Below are 22,863 nucleotides of genomic sequence, written 5' to 3' on the forward strand. Positions count from 1 at the left end.
GGACCAGGGAGGGGACAGAGACAGAGACACAGCAAGAGACAGAGACAGAGAAAGAAAGAACTAGGGGCTTGAAGAGGAAAAGACTAGACAGGGAAACAGATGTAGGGAAGGAAAGAAATAAGGGAAAGAGAGAGAGAGAGTACGGGAGCCTGGGGAAGACAGAGGGGAGAGAAATAGAAATAGACGGACGGTCGCACAACAAGAACTGCGGTGGGTTGACTGGGACCCTCCCTCCCCCCCACCTCCAACTGCAGCGCGGACCCCGGGGAGGGGAGCGCGGTGGTGGGCGTCGCAGGGGCGGACCCGGCTACCCCTCCGTCGCCACCTCCCACCGCGGGGACCCTTCCGGCCCGGGCGGCTGCGGGAGACCGGGGATGGCGGATTCGTGCCAGAACCTCACGTACGTGCGGGACTCGGTGGGCCCGGCCACCAGCGCCCTGATGTTCGTGGCGGGCGTGGTGGGCAACGGGCTGGCCCTGGGCATCTTGGGGGCGCGGCGACGGTCACGCCCCTCGGCCTTCGCGGTGCTGGTCACCGGGCTGGCGGTCACCGACCTGCTGGGCACGTGCTTCCTGAGTCCAGCGGTGTTCGCGGCCTACGCCCGCAACAGCTCGCTGCTGGGCCTGGCCCGGGGCCGCCCGGCGCTGTGCGATGCCTTCGCCTTCGCCATGACCTTCTTCGGCCTGGCCTCCACGCTCATCCTCTTCGCCATGGCCGTGGAGCGCTGCCTGGCGCTCAGTCACCCCTACCTCTACGCCCAGCTGGACGGGCCGCGCCGCGCCCGCCTGGCGCTGCCCGCCATCTACGCCTTCTGCACCGTCTTCTGCTCGCTGCCCCTGCTGGGCCTGGGCCAACACCAGCAGTACTGCCCGGGCAGCTGGTGCTTCATCCGTATGCGCTCGGCCGAGCTGGGCGGCTGCGCATTCTCGCTGGCCTACGCCAGCCTCGTGGCCCTGCTGGTGGCCGCCATCATCCTCTGCAACGGCTCGGTCACCTTCAGCCTCTGCCGCATGTACCGCCAGCAGAGGCGCCACCACGGCTCGCTGGTCCCCGGCCCCCGGGCGGGCGAAGATGAGGTTGACCACCTGATTCTGCTGGGCCTCATGACGGGCATCATGGCCGTGTGCTCCCTGCCTCTCACGGTGAGTCCCCTCGGCAGATCGGGGTGGGCGGTGGGGAGGAAGGCAGAGCCCAGCGCCATCCTCCATCGTTTGTACCCATTTTACAGATGGGGAAACTGAGACCCAAAGAGGTGAGAGGCTTTGTCCAGGGTCAAACAACTCCCAACTTGCTGGAGAAGTCTCCCCATTTGCTTCTGCCCCATTTGATTCCTTCTGACCCTTGTCTCCCCCTTCCACATCTCTAGCCCCCCAACCCTACCAATTCCACCCCCCACCAACCTTCTCCTACCCCTGCAATGATAATAAGATCTGCCATTCATTGCTCTCTGTCCACCCTGTGCTCAGTGGTTTAGAAATCCTTTCTCCGATAATCTCCAAAATGATCTTATGCATCTATTCCACAAGCATTTAGCAAGAAATGTGACGAAGTCTCTGCCCTGTCACCCTTTTTACAGATGAGGGGTGATGATGTCTTTTGCCCATGATCACACAGAGGCAGGTCTGCACCCTGGGCTCCTCTGATGCCAGAGTCTGATCTCCCCGCCACCATGCTCCCCACTTCCCCAGCCCCACCCATGGGTCTGCCCTTGGCATCTCCTGGCCTCGCCCCTTTCCTGCAGGAACTCCTGCCTTGCCCCTCCCAAATTGCAGCAGGGCCAACCCTGGTCCTGTGGCACCCAGTCATCCTGTCTATACTCTGGGCCTCGGTTTCTCTTTCTGTAAAACGCAAGGGCTGGGCTAGATCTGAGGGTCGTCAAACCTTTGGGGGGTTACAGAGGACTCAGAAACTGGACACACACAGACACAGCCCTGGGACCCAGCCCTACCGCCCCATCTCTCTCCCTCTAGGGCTTTGCTGGCTGTCTCCTGGGGCTTTCTCTCCCTCTGCTCCCCGGATGCACTTCTTTGTTAATTTTCATCTTATCTTATTTCCTTCCCCTTCCGACAGGCCACCCCTCCCTCATTTCTGCCAATGAGCAAGTAGGGGGAGGGGATCGAGGGTGGGGTGTGGGTGGGGGCAGAGGACTCGTGGGTGCTGCTTGACACCCTCACTCTGCCCTCAGATCCGCGGCTTCACCCAGGCCATCGCCCCGGACAGCAGTGAGATGGGGGACCTCCTCGCTTTCCGTTTCAATGCCTTCAACCCCATCCTGGACCCCTGGGTCTTCATCCTTTTCCGCAAGGCCGTCTTCCAGCGGCTCAAGCTCTGGTTCTGTTGCTTGCGCCCGAGGCCTGGCCAGGGCGACTTGCAGACGTCCCTCTCCCAGCCGGCCTCGGGGAGGAAGGGCTCAAGGGCCCCCACTGCTCTCGGGGGGAAGGAAGGGAGCTGGGTGCATTTGTCAGCCTGGGGCGAGGGGCAGGGGGCACCCTTGCCTGTCCCACAGCCATCCAGCAGCACCGTGGGAACACCATCCAAAGTGGGGTCCGAGACAGCCTGCTCCCTCTGCTGACATCTGCCCCGTGATCTCCTGCCCTGTCTTCCGGGAGCAGGAGCCAGAAATTCAGGGACATGACCGATGGCTGCGGGTGGACAAGCCCAGAGATGGATCCTGGAGCCCAGCCGGCCAGAATGTTGACCCCCTGGATTCAGGGGGTGATCAGCTGCTATTCCTCCTCCTTCAGGGTGGCCACGATGGGCTGTGGGAGGAGGGAGAGAGGGAGAGGAAACAATTATCCTGGAGCATAAAAAGAGCAGTTCTCTCAAAATATCCGGTGGCCTGGGTGGCCTGGTCTGGCCCTCGCTTTGCCCATCCATCTCACTGTCTAAATATTTAGAAGGCAGAAGAGTTCCCAGCAGCTTCTGTGCACTCAGGTCTCATCTGGTTAGGCTTCTGGTCTGATCCTCATTCATTCAGGGTGCCCTGGATGCCCACGTCAAACCCCCGGCGGACAGCCCTGCCCTCTCCCAGTCCACTCCAAGAGCCACCCTCTCTCTGCCTCACGGGAGCCCAGGATTCTCCGACAAGCTCCCTGCTTCCCTTTACTTCTGATTCCCCATCAGACTTGGGAGGCCTGGTCCCCGCAGGGGAGGTGAAGAAGGGGAGACTGTTGCATTGTGGGTGACACCACTGGACAGGTGCCTGGAAACTGCATGGCTTGGTGAGTTGCAAGATGTGGATGGTGGGGCCCTGGGCTGGGAGAGAAGCTGGAGAATGAAGCGGTGGGAGGTACGGACCCCAGGGACGGCCCAAGAACTCAGACCTAAGTCCTGTGCCTGTCCCTATGCCCCCTCGCAGAGCCTCACTTCATCGCCTGTGTCCTGGGAACTGCCACAAAACTGTCATTCATTCATTAATTCATTCATTCAACAAATAGTGGGCGCTGACTCTACCAGGTGCTGTGGGCACAGAGCAGTCTCGGCCCCACCCTGGACTCCTCTGGGGTGATTTCCAGTCTTCAGTTCCCCTTCTGATTGCTGGGGTGATGTCCAGCCATCCCCCCCTCCCCCCTTCTCGTTGCTATCCCCTGCCCTCAGGTACAGAATTCAAGGGTTTGCCAGGAGTGAACATGAAAGGAAGTGGTACTTCTGGTGGTGAGAGGAGGTGAATGGGAAAGCCCCCAGACTCACCCCCAGCCCTGGGTTCCCCTTTCTCACTTGGCTTCAGGGTTAAAACAATAAATCTGCCCCTGAGGAGGGCTGGAGGAGTAGATGAGGCATGAGCTTCCTATAAAGACAATAGCGGTGGCTAAAGTGAGTCCTCCGCCTTGTGAATTGCACCCTCCCGCTCCAGGCTGCTATTATTAGAGCCCTTCTACACAGGCTGGAATCAAGGTCCGGAGAGGGCCATCACCAGCCCCAGGAGAAAGCTCAGCCTGCAGGTGGAGCTGGGTTTGTGAGGGTTCCAAGGTTGTTTTTTTTTGGCCGTGCCTCGCTGCTTGCGGGATCTTAGTTCCCTGACCAGCCATGGAAACCGCTCCCCCTGCAGTGGAAGCCCAGAGTCCTAACCACTGGACCACCAGGGAAGTCCCTGGTCTATCTTTTATTCTCCTTAGCTCAGATCACTGTTGGGCTGATGAGTTTGCTTTGGTTTCCTTTTGCGTAGAATGGTGATCATAATCTAATACTTAGCTTACAAGGCTGTGCTGAGGATTAAATGATTACCCCGAAAAGCAATTTAGCACAGGGCCTGGAGTAAAGCCCACAATACGTGTTACTGTTACTGCCATTGTTGTTGTTGTGGCTATTGTAGTGGTCTTTGGCATCTGGGCAAATGCGGTTTGAAAACACTTTTCTCCATTGTTTTGACTTCTTCCCACCAGACATTATGTTTCATTTGAAGAGGTGTCTGCGAGAGTTAAAAATAGGTCAAACGACTGCTTAATGGGTATGGGGTTTCCTTTTGGGGTGATGAAAATGTCCTGGAACTAGATAGCGACGGTGGTTGTACAACATCGTGAATGTACTAAATGTCACTGAATTGTACTTTTTAAGATGGTTAAAATGGTACATTTTGTGTTATGGGTATTTTACCACAATAAAAGAAAACTGTAATACTGAAAGAAAAATTGAGGAAGTTTAGAAACTTTTATAGCAGTCTTGCCAGAGTAATATTGTATCGCTTGAATTTATTTTTCATTTATTTTTAAAATATTTTATTTTATTTTATTTTATTTATTTTTGGCTGCGTAGGGTCTTCGTTGCTGCACGTGGGCTTTCTCTAGTTGTGGTGAGCGGGGGCTACTCTCCGTTGCAGTGCGCGGACTTCTCATTGCGGTGGCTTCTCTTGTTGCGGAGCACGGGCTCTAGGCGCGCGGGCTTCAGTAGTTGCGGCTCACGGGCTTAGTTGCTCTGCAGCATGTGGGATCTTCCCAGACTAGGGATTGAACCAGTGTCCCCCGCATTGGCAGGCGGATTCTTAACCACTGCGCCACCAGGGAAGTCCTATTGCTTGAATTTAATAGTTAAAATTTGACTTGTACCAAAACAAACCAAAAAACAGTTCAAGAAACATCAGGTGGGGTCCGGCCTTTGTTACCAATCCTGGCCCGGCCTCAGTGGGAACCAGCCCAGAGGTGCCCCTGGAGGACCGTGCAGAAGGGATGGGATGGAGGGGCTGCGTTTCAGGCAGGAGTCGAGGTGGGCCAGGGCTGCCTGTCCAGGCAAGACCCCGGGGGTGGGGGGCACGCTTGCCTCCTCTCTCTGTGCCGCCCCCGGAAGGTGGGTCGGTTCTGGCCTCAGCATTCGCTGAATGGCAGCGCAGGGCTGGGCTTTTGAACCCACAGCATCCTCACCCAAGGTGGGTGCCATCATCAGTCCTATTTTTCGGATGTGGATTAAGGGGAGGAGAGGATTAAGTGTAGAAGCTGGTTTTCTGCTGGCTTTTACCCACCAGGCCTAACATCTCAGGAATCTGCCCCCTCCTCTGCATTCCACTGTTTATCTTAGACCCCCACCAGCTCTGGCCTGGATGTCTACACCGTCTGCCAGGGCGCGGGTTTTCAAACAACTCCCTCGGCCCCTCCAGGATGATTCGGAAGCTCCTCTCTTGGCTGGTTCCTGACCCCTGACTGCCCCGGTAGCCTCTCCGCTGGCTGCCATAGTCCTGTCTGGAGGTCCTGTCTGAATGGTTCCTCCCCTGCCTGCCGAGCTCCAAGGACTCCCACTGCCCGGAGGCCAACTCCCATGCTCTCTGCTTGGCCGCAGCAGACAACTGAGGTTTCCCCAAAGAGCCCATGACCTTTGGGGCCTCCACCTCTTAGCTCACTGAGCTCACCCTTCCCGTTGAGAGTGTTTCCCCTTCTGCATCCGTCAAAAGCTCCCTTGCCCTTCAAGTTCCTGCTTAGGCTATTCTTCCTCCTTGAAGACTTAATCACTCCTCTCAGGCGCTCTCAGCACATCTGGGGTTCCATAATGGTCCTCACTGCAGCCTGTTGTGGCACAGACGTTTGTTCATTCATTCAGCAGGCTCTGATTGAAGGCTTACTGTATGTCAGGTTTTGTCCATATGATGCTGGGGACATGGCAGGGACAGACAGCCTTGGCCCTGCTCTCCTGGAGCTCACGGTTCAGAGTGGGCAGGGCTGGATGTTGGGAAGGGTGGAGTCTTGGGGGACATCAGGGAGGGCTTCTTGGAGGAGGAGATGGCTGAGCCAGGACCTGAGGATTGGAAGAAAGTGAAGCAAGTAAAGAAGGGTGTTTCTGTTGTGCTCACAGTTCTGACTCTGGCCTCTGATGCCTCCTCTCTTTCGTCTCATTCATTCATTCAACACATATTCCCTTGAGCCTGCTCTGGACCCACGGCTGCTCTGTGCCTGCTGGGGAAATAGCAGTGACTGACACCGCCTTGGCCCTACCTCGCTCATAATTCAGTGGTGGTGAGAATTTAATAATCACAGAAATATGTATTACAATAAGCCACAAAAATACAAATTTACAAGCTGTGGAATGTACCAGGAACACAGTGAAAGGGAGGCGCCCGCTCTGGTCTGGCGTTGGGGTCAAGAAATGACACGCTGGGAACAGGTCTGTCTCCCTCAAGGAGACTTTATGCACTTTTAACTTCATTTCTTGATTCATTTCTGACTTTCGAGCACAGATGGAACTTAAGCGTGCACACACATATACACCCTGGCCAGTCCCCGGGAGTTGCTGCTCTTGGGCCTTCTGTGGTCACTGCCCCACCTGCTGGCCACACTGGGAATGACACTTAGAAGTGGTTCCAGAGCCACTGCATTGGAGCTCCCCTCTGGGAGGTGAGGGGAACATGGATTTCCCTCCTGTGGGCCCCAGTTGGGCACCTCCCGATGTGTCCCCCTGTGTAGTCACTTTCTCAGGACAGGTTTTGAGCTGGCCCAGAGGATCTGTGAGCCTGAGTTGGAAATGACTTCCACAGCAAGCATCAGCTGATGCTTGCCCCTCCCTGCCTGCCCATGTCATTAGCAGCGCAGAGTGCCATCTCTGTGTCTGTGATTAATAAAGAATGGGAAAGGGAAGTCATGACTTTTTAATAATGCAGGCCATATGGGAGTAAAAGTCAAAACACAGGGCCCAAGGGGGAAAATAAACGACGGGGCAGTAGAGAAGTGCAGGCAAAGCAATGCGGTGGTTAAAATCGTGGGCATTTGGGATGCGAATAATCTGGGGTTCAAGTCCCAGCTCACTCACTTCCAAGAAATGTGGTGCTAGAGGTTTTAGCTGACCCCCTGACCCCTGCCTCTGTTCCTTTCAGCTCTTTTTTTTTTTTTCTGGCCACACTTTGCAGCGCAGAACTTCCCAACCAGGGATTGAACCCGCGCGCCTGCAGTGGAGGTGCAGAGTCTTAACCACTGGACCACCAGGGAAGCCCCCTCCTGTCAGCTCTTGATGATAACTTATCTTGTGCTCATATGCGCACTGGGGAGGATGCATGTCATAAATGCATACTAAATTTTATTAGGACTCAACCTGGCCTGGGTGAGAAGTAAATGAGACGATGTCTAAAAAGCGGCGCAATATTTTCTGATCCTCCTTTGAGAGACAATTACTATTCTCCATTTTGCAGACTGGTAAACTGAGGCTCAGAGAAGTGAAGTCACTGCTCCAAGGTTATCAGGTAGGAAGTGACAGAGGTGGGACCTGAGGCTTAGTGAGTATACAGACACTGCAGTGGTCACGCTGGGTTGGAGCCCAATTCTGTGAATCACCAAAACCTATCTTCTTCACAGCTATAAGACCAGAATTTTCCACAGGTATCCTGGCTGCTAATAAGGCAGCTCCCATCTCAGACTCCACCGTTGTGACCCCAGCCTCAGCCTAGCCTTCCCACTGGCTGCCTCTGGCCTACCTGAATTCATCTTAAAAAAAAAAAAATGACCATTTACTCTAAAGCCAGGCAGCTGAGAGCATGGACTGCTCAGGTCACATCTGGTTCAGATTCCAGCTCTGTCACTTTCTGCTTAATCACCCTGGACTAGTTCCCTCACTTCTCTGGGCCTCAGTTTCCTAGTCTGCAAAATGGGGACTCACAGCACCCAGCCCAAATGGTTGCTTGAAGGATTCAACGAGATCACGGAGGCAGAGCTTAGAAGACAACCCGTGGAGTAGGAAGCACCCAACAGAGAGCAGCTCATGCCCCCTGGACACTCACTGTACCCCAGGCCCGGCTTCTGCAGGCTCACCAATCCTCGGCTGGCCCCAGTCAGTGGGTTTTTTTGGCCACATCACGTGGTATATGGGATTTAGTTCCCTGACCAGGGATCGAACCCACGCCCCCTGCAGTGGAAGCATGGAGTCTGAACCACTGGACCGCCAGGGAAGTCCCAAGGTCAGTGTTATCACAGCCCCACTTTCCAGACAGGGGCAGAGAGCCGTCTACCCAAGGCCATGCACGCAGTTAAGTGCCCCGGACCCCGAGCTCTTACCCACAACACTCTACCATCTTTACTGCACCAATTTCGAGCCACAACCAGATGGCAGAAAAAGGGGGCAGAGAAACTGGGGCTTTGGAAAAAGGTGTCTCCTTTCTGCCACAGGAAGGGCCCTGAGTTTGAACGCTGCCAGGCTTCTCCGTACTCCCAGGGCCGGGTAAAGGTGAGCAGAAGTCTTTTCACTCCACTGAGCGTCTCTACTCGCCTCCTGCCCAGCCCCTGGTCGAGCGTGAGCAGCTCGGATGTTAGATGATGTCTACCGACTGGTGTTTGGTAGTTGGGGGCGGGGCCTCCCCTCCTTTCTTTTTCATATCCCCACTTACCTCAAGGAAGCTGAGGAGCTTTCTATGGTTTGCAGTTGTTTGGGGCTTTTTCTTTCAAAGCTTAGTTGTGTGCCCTCTCCAGGAGCTGACTGAAGCTGTGAGCTCAGGACCACGCCTCTTTTCTCCCCACCGCGTGTTCGAACTGGGCACTTAGGCTGCCCGCTTGACACTGGTCACCTCTTGGCCGGAGCACCCTGTCGAGACTCTCCCCACGGCCTAGGCCCCTAGGGCCTGACCCTGCCTTCTTGTTCTCTGGGATGATGCCCTTCCTTCCCCCCACACAGCCAGGTGACCACTCACCTTTCAGCTTGATGCTGCCCGCCGCCCTCACCCCCCAAACTGGGACGTTCTTGTGACACGATGGACCTGCCTCAGGCCTTCTCAGGCCTCATCTTGCAGTCACTCACGTGACTGATACAGGCCCCCACTAAGGCGGGCTCGGTCTGTCTCGCACACGCGTGCAGGTCCCAAGATGTCCAATGGCGAGCACTCAGAGCTGACGGGCCGCGCTGCCAGCACAGAATCCTGCCCTCAGCCAGCGAGCAGTGTGGTTGGGATCTGAACCCTGGCTGTGCAGTGCTGAGGCCAAGTCTTTTGAGCGAGCATGGAGGACAGGCTCTTCCGGGGAAGGGCTTCAGGCCCGTGCAGCCAGCAGGCCCAGAAACCAAGACAAGAGTAGAAGAGCAGAGTCAGGTAGTCACTGTATTTTATTGGAAAACATTGATATATATTTTTCTTCACAGCTTGAACTGAACACAATATTGCCCGGTTTTTAAAAAAACAAACCACAACACTCTGAAAGCATCCACAGCCTCACGCTTACCTGCCCTTACCCTCAGCTCTCGGCTGGGTCTCCCACTATGCCCCATCCCTCCCCGTCCCTCCCCCCGAGGTTGGGTGCCCGAGGGTGGGGATGAGAAGAGATTCTCAAAGCTGGGCAGGTCCCAGGAAAAGCCATTTGATCAACCTGGGGCTGGGGAGGGGGAGTGGAGGGCAGATGAAATGAACAGGGAAAAAAAAAAAATCCAGATGACCAAACTGCCCGCATTGACTGAATTGTCCCAGAGGCGAAAATCAGAAGCAAGGTCACGGATCATGCTCTCCGCCGGGAGTGTGAGGGCAGGCAGGTGGGCGAGGGGAGAGGCGGGCACAGAGACAGCACAAAGGTCGGGGAGCCAGCCAAGTCACCACAGGGGAGCGGGAGGGGCCGGCGGAGCAGGAAGCGGAGCTGCCCGCGGCCGCTGGTCCTCCAGGGCGGCTGGCCGAAGGGACTGTTTTATTGCAGGCATGTTCTCTTCAGAGTGTGGTGGGGCACATCTTCCCTCTCTCCACCCCTCAGCTAGCCCAGCATGGTGTTGGACAAAATTAAAGCTTTAAGGGGCATAAAGAAAAAAAAAAAGGCTAACCAGCATATTACAAAGCGGCCATCCCCACGTCCATTCCGACGAGGGGACCTCGATGCGGGTGGGCAGGGGCGTCACGGGGGAGCGGCATGGGATGTTAGCACCAGGTATTTACAGGACAGCTTGAGATCGCGTCAGCAGCACGGGCTGGACGACGTGCAGGAGGGCCCGGGGAGCAGCCCCACTCAGCCCCACCTCAGGAAGCCAATCAGATGGTTTCAGAAGAGCAGCCAATGGGATCTGGGCCTTGTCCACTCTCTCAGGCCCCTTCTATGAGCCGGCCTCCTCAAGTGGTAAAAGAATGCCGGCTTCCAAGCCTCCCTCGCCCCTTGACCCCCTCCTGGGCCACACCCCGTCAACACCACAACTCTGGAACCTCCCCCCACCCTCAGTCCTTCTGGAATGCCTCTCTCGGCACCCCTGCCCCAACAGGCTGCTGGGATGGCACAGGGAATCACAGGGCTGGTCGCATGCAACAGCAAAAGGCGTGCTCTCCTGCCCGGCCCTCTGGAGGGCCTCGGCCCCTCCCCAGCAGGTCCCGGGACAGGGCTGGCAGCCACCGGCACCCAAAATATAAGAGGACATGTGAAAAGAAACGAACCGAGACGGACGAGAGCCACCCGGGCTGGAGAAGGAGGGCAGGGGCCCCCCCTAAGGGGACCTGGGGGGCTCATCTTATGAATGCATCAGGCCTTGGAAGATGTGAATGGGAGGGGGAAGGGCAAAAGGAAGAGATGTCAGGGGCGTGGGAGGAGACTCGGGAGGAAGAGAAGGAGCAATCATGCAGCTTGGGACAAATCTTTTGTTGCTTTATCAGATTCTCAGTCAATCAACTGCTGTTTGCTAGAACCGGGATACGCAGGGGAGTGTTGAAGAGAGTGCGCGCGCGGGAAGAGAGAGATCGAGAGAACGGGCATCACCAGCTGCCCGGGGGCCTTCACTTTGCAGTCATCATCTGTACAAACTCTGTGGAGGGAAACAGACAGGGAGGAGGTCAGCCAGCGAGCGGGGCTCAGCCCCAAGCCGCACCCCACCCTGACCTGGGGGCTTGTTCCAGAAGCTCCTGCCGGCCCAGAGACGGGGCCGGGTCGGCTCACCTTCGTAATTGACCTGGCCGTCTCCGTCGATGTCAGCCTCTCTGATCATCTCATCCACTTCCTCGTCGGTCAGCTTCTCACCCAGGTTCGTCATGACGTGGCGCAGCTCTGCGGCGCTGATGTAGCCATTGCCATCCTGGGTGTCGGGGGACAGACAAAAGCTTTGAGCTCGAGGCACTCGCCCGGCTCTTCCCTGGGGGCAGCGGGAGAGAGGCCACAGTGCAGGAACTGTCGAGTCACCCACACTCAGCAGGGGCAGGGGGGCTTCCTGAGGTGGCAGAGCAAGTTGGCAGCGGGGTTGGCACTGGGACCCGGGCCTCCTGGAAGTGCTGACTCCAGTTACACAGGGCGTCCTGGGATGCCACCTGTTCCGCTCTCTGCCGGAGTCCCAGAGCCACTCCGGGAAAGGCCTGCTCACCTTGTCAAAGACACGGAAGGCCTCTCGGATCTCCTCCTCGCTGTCTGTATCCTTCATCTTTCTGGCCATCATGGTCAGGAACTCCGGGAAGTCAATGGTCCCGTTCCCTGCAAGGTGGGGAAGGGAGCAAGGATGCTGTGGGCCTGGGCCCTGGGAGACGAGCCCGGCTCATCCATCACCGGAGGAAGGCTCCCCGCGGTCGTGAGGGTGACCGGGAGTGGGGCTGCCCACCCGCTCCACGGGGCTCACCATCCGCGTCCACCTCGTTGATCATGTCCTGCAGCTCGGCTTCAGTGGGGTTCTGTCCCAGGGATCTCATCACTGTGCCCAACTCCTTGGTGGTGATGGTGCCATCTCCATCCTTGTCAAAGAGGGAGAAGGCCTCCTTGAATTCTGGGAGAAGAAAGACAATGAGTCAGAGGCCGAGGACACAGGGAAGTCCTGACCTTGGGAGACAAGCCGAAAGAGGCCCACCTAAAGAAACCAGAACAAGACTTCAATTCCAGCGCAAGCCTCTCGCCTCTGTACTCAGGGCCGGACCCTTCCTTCTTTCAGTCAACACTTACTGAGCACCTGGCCTGTGCCAGGTAAAGCTGCCTGTTCTGTCAACCTAGCTCAGTGGGGACAGAGGGGAAAATGGGTGACAGTGGCCTTAGATCTTTCTACATTTCTCCTTGGTCCCTGGCTTCAGCCTCTCCCTCAAATGATGAAAGGGACCAATGTCATGGAGGGGATGAGAGCCCAGGGAAGTCTCTATCTGAAGTATGCCAGCCAAGGTCAACTGGCTGGGAAAGGAAGGGAAGGAGAGGTGCAGGACGCCTTTGGTCGGCACGGCATCCCTCCTGACTGGTACCGCCAGCCCAGTTCCCTGGTTTCCAGAGGAGCCGAGCGCAGTGTATGGTGGAGTATGGGGGTGGCCGGCAGCAGAGCACGGCTGACGGACGACGCGTGGGGTAGGCGGGGGGAGGGAAGGAGAGGGGACGGCTGCCAAGCCAGGAGGATGAGGTGCTGGTGGCACTGAGGGGGCGGGCCACAGCTGGGGACGCATCAGGAGCGGGGAGAGAAGCACGCGGCTCCTGCCCTCCCACCGGGCCCACTTCGGCACCTGGTGCTCCCTACCCCCAAACCCTCAGAGAACAGATGCCTGGTAGCCTATTCCCGCAGGGCCTGGGCTGGGGTGACGTGGTGGACAGTTTGCTAATGGGGACGGGGGGCGGGGGCGGCGGGCACGGAAACCTGCTCAACACACAGTACTTCCTGCAGCTGTGACTTTCTGGGCTCTGGGGGACAGTGGGGCTACAAAAATGAATTAGATAGGATTCAAGGATTTCTTTTAGCTTTCTGGGAGATATGTGATCATTCCTTTGTTCATTCATTTTAGTTATTTAGCCAACAAAAATTTACAGAGCACCTACTATGTTTTAGGCACCAAAGATACAGCAGGGACTGACACAAAGTCCCCAAATAAGGAACTCATCTAGTGACAGGAGATACAGCAGGTAAAGACATCATAAAATAATTTCAGATAGAGAGAAAGGCTGTGAAGGAAACAGACTGACCTAATGGAGAGTAAAGGAAAGTTGTCTATTTGAGAGGGGAGTCAGGGAAGTCCTTTCCAAGGTGACATTTGAGCCGAGACCCAAAGGATGAGAAGGAGCTACCCGTCAGTGCAAACAGCTGGGGGAAGGCACTTCTGGCCCAGGAGAAAGCAAGTGCAAGCCCGTGCAAAGGCGAGTGCGGAGGTGGGAGTGTCGAGCCATCTCCTGGGCGGCTCCTCAAGTGGGCCAGGAGCTCTGCAGCCCCACAGTGAGGCAGGGAGCTCACCTTCTGAGCCTAAACGGCAGGAGTCGGGCTCACCCTGCAGCCACTGATTAAAAGACCCCGATGACCCACGGCCAGGAGAGGAACCAGCCCTGCCGTCTGGTGAGGGTCGGGCTCAGGACTGTGAGGTTTGGTGCTACTGGGGCAGTGGTGTGCTCTTATACACAGTAAGTTTATCTGTCAGACGCTCCTCCCGGCCCCTCCGGGCCGGAGTAAGATTTGGCTGGGGATGCAGAGGACTTCCCGCGCAGGGGGAGGGGAGGGAGGGAGGCAAGCTCACCTGCGATCTGCTCCTCAGTCAGCTGGTCAGCCTGGAAAAGCAGGAAGGAGAAGGTTAGTCACAGGCTGGCACATCCACCCTGCTCAGCCCGGGCCCCTCTGGTGAGGCTGGTTCCACACGGCTTCCACGTACCTGGGCAAGGGAGGTCATGCCAGAGCCAGGGCCTGGGATAAAGTCTGGTGGTTCGGGAAGCTGGGGACTAAGGTGGGCTGGAAACCCAGGCCAGCCTGACGCAGGGCCTGATTACACCGCCCAGACTCCAGGGTCTCCAATCCAACCCAGTGCTCTGGAGCCACGGTGGGCGGGAAGAAGTGCTGCCCCAGACCCAACCCAGCTGCACCAGCAGAGCACGGGAGCCCCAGGGGCTGAGTGAAGGGAGCAGTTGCCCTAGAGGCCTAATCAAGCAGCTCTAGAAGGCTCCAAACCAAAACAGGCCAGTCCTTGGGTAGGGCAGAGGGAAGATGTCTGGGGCTCTTTGCTAGTTTCTATGTCACCGATTTGGAGGCACTAGGTCCGAGCACAGCGGACCCAACTGGCAACAATTCTCCTAACTGGCGGCTCTGAGGCGCTCCAAGTGCCTAACATTCGAATCCTGCTCAGACAGGGGGCAGTCCCCCACTCTCTTGGGCACGGGGCACCATTCCGCTGTTTCTTTTGGGCAGGAAGGGTGAGTGTCGGGGAGGGGACTGCAGCAGGCAGTGGTGGCAGAGGCTGGCGGACTAAAGTCAGCTTCCCCCGCTGCGCTGCAGGTTTTTTTTTTCTTTTTTTGTTTTTTTAATTAATTAATTTATTTATTTATTTATATTTATTTTTGGCTGCGTTGGGTCTTTGTTGCTGCACGCGGGTTTTCCCTAGTTTCAGCGAGTGGGGGCTACTCTTGGTTGCGGTGCGCGGGCTTCTCACTGCAGTGGCTTCTCTTGTTGTGGAGCACGGGCCCTAGGCACGCGGGCTTCAGTAGTTGTGGCACATGGGCTCAGTAGTTGTGGCTCGCGGGCTCTAGAGCGCAGGCTCAGTAGTTGTGGCGCACGGGCTTAGTTGCTCCGTGGCATGTGAGATCTTCCCGGACCAGGGCTCGAACCCGTGTCCCCTGCATTGGCAGGCGGATTCTTAACCACTGAGCCACCAGGGAAGCCCTGCGCTGCAGTTTTTAACCCTCTCTGGCCCTAGGCCACTCCGGTCGGTCGGTGGCAGGCAGCCCTTACTGCATGTGGGGCTTGGGGGCGGGGCAGAGGAGAAGCAAAGGCTAGCTTGTCCCGCACTGGTGTGCTGGGAACTAGCCAGGCATAGGGATCCTCTGGGGGAGCAGCCACGAGGGGGTCAAAATCCCAACATTTAACATCAAAAAAAGGAATTTTCCTTGTTTTTTGCGAATGCTGCCAAGAAGGCACCGCTCTCCCCAGGCCACCGTCCCCTTCATTTCCTTTCACAATTAGGGGAAGGGGCTCCACGTCTACACCAGGCTTCTAGCGTTGGCTCTGAGAGCCCCCTAACCAATGCATGCCATTGTGTGTATTTGCATTAATCTCCATAAAGGTTCCAGAGCTAGCAACAACCCCCCAACCCTGTCCCAAATATGAAGACCGATCACATTAGAACAGGTCTCAAACGTCCTTTTTCTTTTTTTCTTTCTTTTTTCTTTTTTTTTTTTTAAATCTAAGGGAGGAGAAACTTAGGCCAAGCCCCAAATAGTCAGAATGGGAGGGGAAATCAAAGTGATGCTGACAGAGGGGAGATGGCTAAGGGAGGGGGAAGCAGGAAGGTAGAGAAGGAAAAACACCACACATGCACATTCTGGAAAAGTCCAAAGTCTAAAGGGAAGGTTAGGAGGCCAAATGGAGCTACTTCTGCATCGCTTTCAAAAAAGACCCAGGGCTGCCGGGCTCCTGAATGCCAGCCTGGCAGCCCCAGGCCCACAAGCCCCTTGCTCCTCCGCTTCCCCTGGCTTCTACGGGTAAAGAAGCCCGAGCCGATCCCCTAGGTCCTGACACCCGAGGAAGCTGCTGGGGGAAAGTGAGAACAGAGGATGGGCTTCTGGTTACCAAGGCCAGGTGATGCCAGGGGAGGGGAAGAGGCAGAGGGGAGAGCAGCGTCTGGGGAGCAGGGCCGCCGTTCCCTCTGCTTTCATCCTCTTCCCCTGGCCTGGATGGAAAAGGCTAGTGCAATCGGGGACCTCCGCGCCCCTACCACACCCCCTTCGGGCAGCACTGGCAGGGGCTGGGGGCAAGGCGGTTGGCACAGGCTGCAGGATGGCCCAGAGTGGCTCTGAAGGCCGGTGTCTGCCGCTCCCCACCGCCAAGCTGCAAGGCGCAGAGAGGCACGGCCACACTCTTACAGGGTCGCTGCAAATAGGCGTGGCTCTGACTGTAGGGCCCATCGCACACTCTCTCCCTCCCTGTTAGGAGACCCTCTCCCCTGCCTGGGGAAGGAAAGGTCCCAGCTCCGAGCTAGAGATCTCAAAGCATGGCTGCTGCCCAGGAAACTGATCACCACTGGGGAGCCCTTCTCAGGGCTTCTTCCCTTTCCAGAGCTGAAGATTTTCAGCTTTCACCAACAACTGTCTCCAAAATAACCCAGTTGGTCTCCTGCTTCCATGTCCCTCATCTTAGGCTCCAGCAAGGAGCTGGACAGGAAAAAAAATATAATCCTGGGGTGGGGGAGGGAAGAGGGTATTATTTCTCTGCCTTGCCCCAGCCGCCAGCCAGTGCCAGAGAGCAGTGTTAGATGAGATCAGAAACCAAGGCCAGGGCCCCTCACCCGGGCCAAGGAGGAGCCACAGAGCTCAGGCCAAAGTCCAAGGCCAGTTAGCAGTGACCTGTCCCACCCATCCATACCTTGCCGATTACAAATGGAAAGAGAAACTAGTAGGGCCAAAGCTCGGGTCCTATTTGGGAGGCGGGGGGCCTCCTGGCACCTGCCAGTGATTCGGCGCCCGTTTAGCAAGGTTCTGCTGGGGGAAAATGGGGTAGAGGCGAGAGGAGCCATCAGGCCTGTGTCAGCAAGTATGAGATCTGATACACAGCAGCGGCGGCCTGTTCTCCCCAGCCTTGCCAGGGAGGATGGCCGCGCACGGTTCCGAGGCTGAGCCTGGGGGGCTAGGGGTGTTGTGGGTAGCAGGGACCGGGAAAGAACTAGTCTGCTGGTTTTCTCTCAAAGCCCCAGCTGTGTGAATTAACAGAAGCACTCAGTGAGGGCCCCGAACAGAATAAGCGGCCCTCGGGCTGATGAAGGGGTCCTTCTGGAGGTCTTCTCTAGTCAAGCTCTGCAGTCCCCACCCCGAGGCCACAGGAACAGGCGTCCGATTGTCACCGACGCCACACTGCACTGCACTGTCATTTGGCACAAGTGAGGAGATGCAGAGCGGTGCGTGGAGCTGTAGACCATGAGAAAACCAGCATTCCTGTTTGGAAAGAGCAGCTCTCTTGGTCTGAAAGGGACAGTGACCGGGTGAGGCTGAAGGCTGAAAAAGCTGGCTCGTTTGATGCATCCCAAACTTTCACCTCCCACCCCCATTTCCTACGGCTTCAGTGCGCCATAGGGGCCCGAACAACTCCGCCCACCTGCTCCCACTGCCCCGTGCCTTCTGCCCAGCTCCATTCTTTCTGGGAAGGGGACCCGAGAGCCACTCCCTCCGGCCTCTGCAGCCCACTCCCCATCCAGACTGAACAGTCTTTGTCCCAGCTTTGCCCTGGAAACTTCCAGGGAGCTACCCACATCCACCTCCAACCCGAGGTCCACCTCAGCTGCCATTCATTTTCTCCAACACGTCCCCAGATCTCCTTCCACCTCACCTCCCACCACCCAAGCCAAAGTCCTCTCCCACCCCTCATCTCGGAAAGCCACCTCCTCATGGACCCAAACGCAAGACTCCGCACTTCCAAACCCAACCTCCCTTCCTGGTTCAATAGCCTTAACCCACCAGGAACCGCAGAACCTTCTCTGGCTGCCCCCCCACATCAACCACGAGGCCCCCTGTCCCCCCAGTACTGGCAAGCTCGCCATCCCCTTTTAACCACTTCCCCGACCCCAATCCTCTTCAGTCCCTGCAGGTTTCCGGAGCATCTCCTAACCTCGGCTGCCACCCACCCCAGGCTCTTCTTCCCCAAGCTTGCACCTCACCCTCCTCCTCCTTCCTCTGCACTGTCGGTCTTTGGAGAACCCCCTTCCCTCCCCTCAAGGGTCTGATCTGTAGAAGGGTCCCCCCCCGCCCCCCCAGGAGCACTCCCCCCGTCCAGGCCCAGCTACCCACGGCCCCCTCTCGGGGAGCTCCCCAGCAGCCCGGCTTCCCTCCGACCCCCCTTCCCTGCATCCTCTCAGGACCCAAAGCCTTTATCAGGGCACACATCACCCCCTTCCCTAGCCAATGTTTCTTACCTCGCCCCCCTGGAATCCAAACACCTCACCTTAGCGACCAAACGCTCCATCCTGGGTTCAAATACCCCCTTGGAGGGCTCAGGTGCCCGTTCTGGGGGCTAGAGAACCCATCTGGTGCTAAAAGTCGCTTTTGGAAGCCCCCAACCCCCTTTTGGGATCCAAACGTCCCGCTCTGCGTTCGAATGCCCTCGATAGGGGGGCAGAGAGGGGTCCAGAGGCGCTCTCCGGGGCCCAAACGCCCCCCATTCTGGGTCCACTCGCGCTCTCGGGGGTCCTGCCCCGCCGTGCCCGCCTCAGAGCCCCCAGACTCGGCGGCCCTACAGCCTCACTCACCATGGCGAGGGCCGGGGTGTCCGGAGCGCGGGGATCAAGGTTCCTCCGGCGGCGGCAGCAGCTGCAGCAGCTTGAGCTCCGCCGCGCGTCCGCGCCTCCACACTCACTGCCCGCAGCGCGCGCCGCCGCCGCCGCCGCCGCCGCCGCCGCCGCCCGCCCCAACGGTCCCTCAACGACCGCCGCGCGCGCCCCGCCTCACCCGGCCCCGCCCCGCCCGGTCCGCGCGCCGCCGCACTGCGGCTCCCACGGATCCCTCCGCGCCTCTCTCCGCACTGCCGGGTCCGCGGATCTCTCGCTCCCACCCAGTTCGGAGCTGGGTTTGTGGCCGGCCGCGCGCGCGCGCACCCGCCGCGGGACTACTTTCCGTCGCCGCGCGCCCCGCCCCCTGTACCCACTCTACTTTTCTCCTCGGCGGAGGGGCACTTCTTGGCGGCGCGTGACGCGTTCCTGTGTGAGCCGCGCCGCTATTGGGCCCGGGCGACGGCGGAAATGAGAGCGCGGTGCCGATTGGTCCGGCCTTCCCTGCAATGCGTCAAACTGGGGCGAGCCACTGCGTGGTGGTGGTGGGCAGCCTGAAATGTGTGGCTTTGTGAGCTGTGAGGCGTAATGAGGCGAAGAGGAAAATTGTGTGACTGTTACAGAAGCAAATACATCATCTTCGTGGTCAGGGAGTGGTAAAGGGGTGGCGGAAGATGCAGAAGCACTTTCTCGGGTCTCCCCTCTAACGGATGGAAGATGGTGCAATCCAAAATGCTGGCCTGGAAGCCCCGCCCCCAACTGGGCCCTAAGATGTGGCGGGGCCTTCAAGGTTCCTTTCTTCCCCTGAAGGTACTGCCCGTTGGGACAGGTGCGTGCACCCTGAGACACCCTCCACAGGTGTCCGGAACCCCTATCCCCGCTTCACTCCTGATTGGCTCAGGGTCTGTGGAAGTGGGGCCGTCGCAGGACAGCCTCTGGGAACAGGGCGTTAATTCAGTCATGCATTAAAAAAGACTGAATTGGGTGCCTGGTGTAATGTAGGGACCCGTGATTGACTGGGCTGGGGAGACCAAACTTCCCAACCATTGTCCTGTTGTCTTGCAGACCACTTGACTCTTGCACTCCTTGTTCTAAGGTTCCAGCCATAAGAGGAAAAAGAGTGCGAAGGTTAGCTGAGACTGTTTACTGGAGCTCAGAAACGCTCCCCTTCTCTTGTTTAGAATGGGAGCTGCCATTCGATTACATGTCCCGTACCCGTCTCGGTGATTGGCTGAGGAATGGTGAGTGAGCCAATCATTATGTCCCACCTGGAACAGGATGTAGGCTAATGAGAGTCCTTCCCTGGGTTTTTGGATCTAGAGTTTGGGGACAGGAAGCCTTTTCCTTTTGCATGGTGAGGCTGTGAAGAAATAGGCTGGCACTGTCTGTGGCCATTTTCCCACCCTGGAGGGGAGAATTAAAGTGATACCAGGGAGAAGCAAAGAAGAGATGGAGTGAGAGAGTCCTGTTGCCGTTCACTTCCCTGGTTCCAGTACTCTTGAGGCCAGCTGCACAACCATCATGCCAGGATTTTGAATTATATGAGCTATTAAAATTTCTCATTTATCCCAAACTGGTTTGAGTTGAATTTCTGTCACTTGCATCCAAAGATTTTCTGATGGATGTGAGCTGGGCTAAACCCTGTGTTGGTCATCAGCATTGGCCCTGAAACAGAAGGCCAAGGACCCAGTCAACATTTGCTGAACAAATAAGCAAAATGAAGTCAGGCTCATGCTCTCTCCCCCTTTCTCTCTCCTCCCTGTCTCTGAGTCTTGATTTCTGCCAGGCAGACCTTAACTTCTGAATTACTTAGGCCTATGAAATAATACATATACTACTATTAACATGTTTGAGCACTTACTCTGTTCCATGCACCATTCCACTCGCTTTGCATCCATTAGTTTATTTAGTTCCTACAATATCCCTATGGGTTTGTTACTTCCATTTTCCACCTGATGAAACTGCTTTATTGCCACTGGAATTAGATGAGACAAGAGAGGTATGAAAGCTTGACCAAAAACAGAGAAGTGAAGTAGCTTGCCCATGGTCACACAGTAGAAGGTAGAGTCAGGATTTGATCCCCAGCAGTTTGCCTGAAAACCCCACACTCTTAAACACCATTACACTACCAGTGGGAGAGATCATATTTGTCTTCTATTATCCATTTTCCATGTCTTCCAGCATAATAGAAGTTTAGCTGGGCACATTGCCATCCTGAATAAAAACTACATTTCCCAACCTTCCTTGCAGTTGTGAGTGGTCATTTGATTGAATTCTGGCCAAAAAGGATAGTGATATATGAAACTTCTGGGTATACCATTAAAGGGGAGGACATGCCCTCCTTCTTCTCCTCTTGCCTGCTAGTAGAGCAGCCCTTGTAGGCATTAGATGAGAGACCAATGGTGATCATACTCACCTGGGATCTTGATGATTGCCTGGAGCAGAGCCCACCCTTCCATCCCCAGTGCCAAACTTTTATTCGAGAGAGAAATAAATTTCTGTATTGCTTAAGCCACTGTTATTTTGGATCACTTTGTTATAACAGCCAAACGTATACATGTCTCCTTTTTGGTTACTGCCCTTGCTTTGGTGGAAGCTCTTATGCCTACATTAGTGAGGGGTCATGTGTTTCAGGCATAAACCAATCAGCATGTCCTACTTCCATACCTCTGAGTGGTTCAGAGCTAATTGTATGACTCTTTATTTTTTTCCAGGCGTGGCATAATTTACATTCAATAAAATGCCACAGATCTTAAAGTGTTCAGTTCAATGAGTTTTGATCATTGTGTACATCATGTAACCACCACCCAAGACAAGCTTTAGAACATTTCCATCATCCCAGAAGTTAGCTCCCTTGTGGCTCTTCCCAGTCAATTCCTGTCCCCCTCAAGCAACCATTGTTCTGGCTTCTGTCATTATTAATTTTGCCTGTTCTAGAGTTTTGTAGAAATGGAATCATATAGCATGCATTTTTCTGGTCTTGGCTTCCTTTGCTCAATGTAATATTTTTGAGCAAAAGTTGCATGGAGCATACTTACACTAAAATGTATTTTTTGTTGTTGGTCTGGAATTTCAAGTTCAACTGGAGTCCTATTGCTAACTCTGATGATCCTAACCTCAAAGCACCTTCTTTCCATGGTTGGGAAATGATCTTAGTGACCTTACAGGGGACCACCTGAACTTCCAGGCCTCAGGTTGTCCTATGCTACAGCCCGGCAAGAATCTTGATAGTGGCTTCAAATCTTCTGAGCTTTAGGAATGATCAATAAACTAAGGCTCAACCCCATTATCATCAACATCCCAGTTCACATCCATCAGCTGGACAAACACCAAGTCCAATAATACTATCTGTTGCTGGATCCACGCCACGATCTGGTGACCCTGTTATTTCTCTGACCTCACCTCCCTACACTCTTCTCTCACTCTCTTGGTTCCAGCCACACTGGCCTCTTTGCTGTTCTTTGAACACATTTGGCTGACTCCTGCCTCAGAGCCTTTGTATTATTTCCTCTTCTTCAAATGCTCTCCCCATGATAGTTATGTGGTTTGTCTCCTTCTTTGCTTTGTTCAAATGACACGTCCTCAATGATGGCCTACCTTGACCATCCCATTTAAAATTGTAAACCAACACTCCCAATTGCCTTTACCTGGCCTTATTTTTTTCATAGGTGGGACCACTTTCTCAAATATGATATACTTTTCTTATTTATTCTATTTAGAGTTTGATTCTCCCACTGAAATGTAAGTTCCATGAGGTCTGATCTTTCCATTTTGTTCACTGTTGTATCTTCAGTGCCAAAAGCAGAGCCAGGAATATAATAGGTGCTCAATAAATATTTTAAAATAATAACTAGATAAATATGGGGAGATGGAAATTCTCCTACAGTGCTGGTGGGAGAATATATTGATACAAAGGCTCTAGTGAGTGTCCCATTTAGGGTAGGCTAGGTTATAGTACAGTAACAGCTGCAAAAATCTCAGTTAACACAGTTAAAATTTCTTTCTCACTCACATAAAATCCACCAAGGGTCTTGGCCTGTCTGCAGGACAGATGTCCTCCATGTGGTGACTTGGTGTCCCAGGCTCTTTTATCTCTCCTGAAGGTCTCTGTGTTGCCACAGCAGGGGAAGAGAGATTGGAGAATGTCCCAGGGAGTTTTCATTGTCTTAGTAGAAGTGACATCTGTCACTTCAGCTCACATTTCATTGTCCAGAACCAGCCACATGGTCCCATGTCACTGCTAAGGGATGGAGAAGTGTATTTTCTCCTGTGCCCCAGAAGAGAAAACAGGAAACAGAATTTGGTGACCATACCATGGTCTTGGTCACGGA

General features: G+C 55.5%; 2 protein-coding genes across 2 annotated transcripts; one reads left to right on the forward strand and one right to left on the reverse strand.

Moving 5' to 3' along the window:
• The first annotated feature begins 341 nt into the window (after positions 1 to 341).
• On the forward strand, positions 342 to 3,772 carry PTGIR (prostaglandin I2 receptor). Its single transcript, XM_059904715.1, has 3 exons — positions 342 to 1,142; positions 2,186 to 3,221; positions 3,359 to 3,772. The coding sequence occupies exons 1-2, from the start codon at positions 375 to 377 to the stop codon at positions 2,570 to 2,572; spliced, it is 1,155 nt and encodes a 384-aa protein (XP_059760698.1). The 5' UTR covers positions 342 to 374; the 3' UTR covers positions 2,573 to 3,221; positions 3,359 to 3,772.
• Positions 3,773 to 10,982: 7,210 nt separating this feature from the next.
• Positions 10,983 to 18,676, reverse strand: CALM3 (calmodulin 3). Its single transcript, XM_059903889.1, has 6 exons — positions 18,515 to 18,676; positions 13,811 to 13,841; positions 11,959 to 12,102; positions 11,710 to 11,816; positions 11,292 to 11,427; positions 10,983 to 11,160 (listed from the first exon to the last, which is right to left on the reverse strand). The coding sequence occupies exons 1-6, from the start codon at positions 18,515 to 18,517 to the stop codon at positions 11,132 to 11,134; spliced, it is 450 nt and encodes a 149-aa protein (XP_059759872.1). The 5' UTR covers positions 18,518 to 18,676; the 3' UTR covers positions 10,983 to 11,131.
• Positions 18,677 to 22,863: the final 4,187 nt, after the last annotated feature.

This window comes from Balaenoptera ricei, chromosome 19 (genome assembly GCF_028023285.1).
Source record: "Balaenoptera ricei isolate mBalRic1 chromosome 19, mBalRic1.hap2, whole genome shotgun sequence".
NCBI lineage: Eukaryota > Metazoa > Chordata > Mammalia > Artiodactyla > Balaenopteridae > Balaenoptera > Balaenoptera ricei.

What these genes read in the sequence shown, in the direction of transcription:
- PTGIR (XM_059904715.1), top strand. Translation starts at nt 375, where the DNA reads ATGGCGGATTCGTGCCAGAACCTCACGTACGTGCGGGACTCGGTGGGC. An exon ending in TGTGCTCCCTGCCTCTCACG is followed by an intron (nt 1,143 to 2,185) that starts GTGAGTCCCCTC and finishes CTCTGCCCTCAG; the next exon opens with ATCCGCGGCTTCACCCAGGC.
- CALM3 (XM_059903889.1), bottom strand. An exon ending in CAACGAGGTGGACGCGGATG is followed by an intron (nt 11,817 to 11,958) that starts GTGAGCCCCGTG and finishes CCCACCTTGCAG; the next exon opens with GGAACGGGACCATTGACTTC. An exon ending in CCTTCCGTGTCTTTGACAAG is followed by an intron (nt 11,428 to 11,709) that starts GTGAGCAGGCCT and finishes CCCGACACCCAG; the next exon opens with GATGGCAATGGCTACATCAG.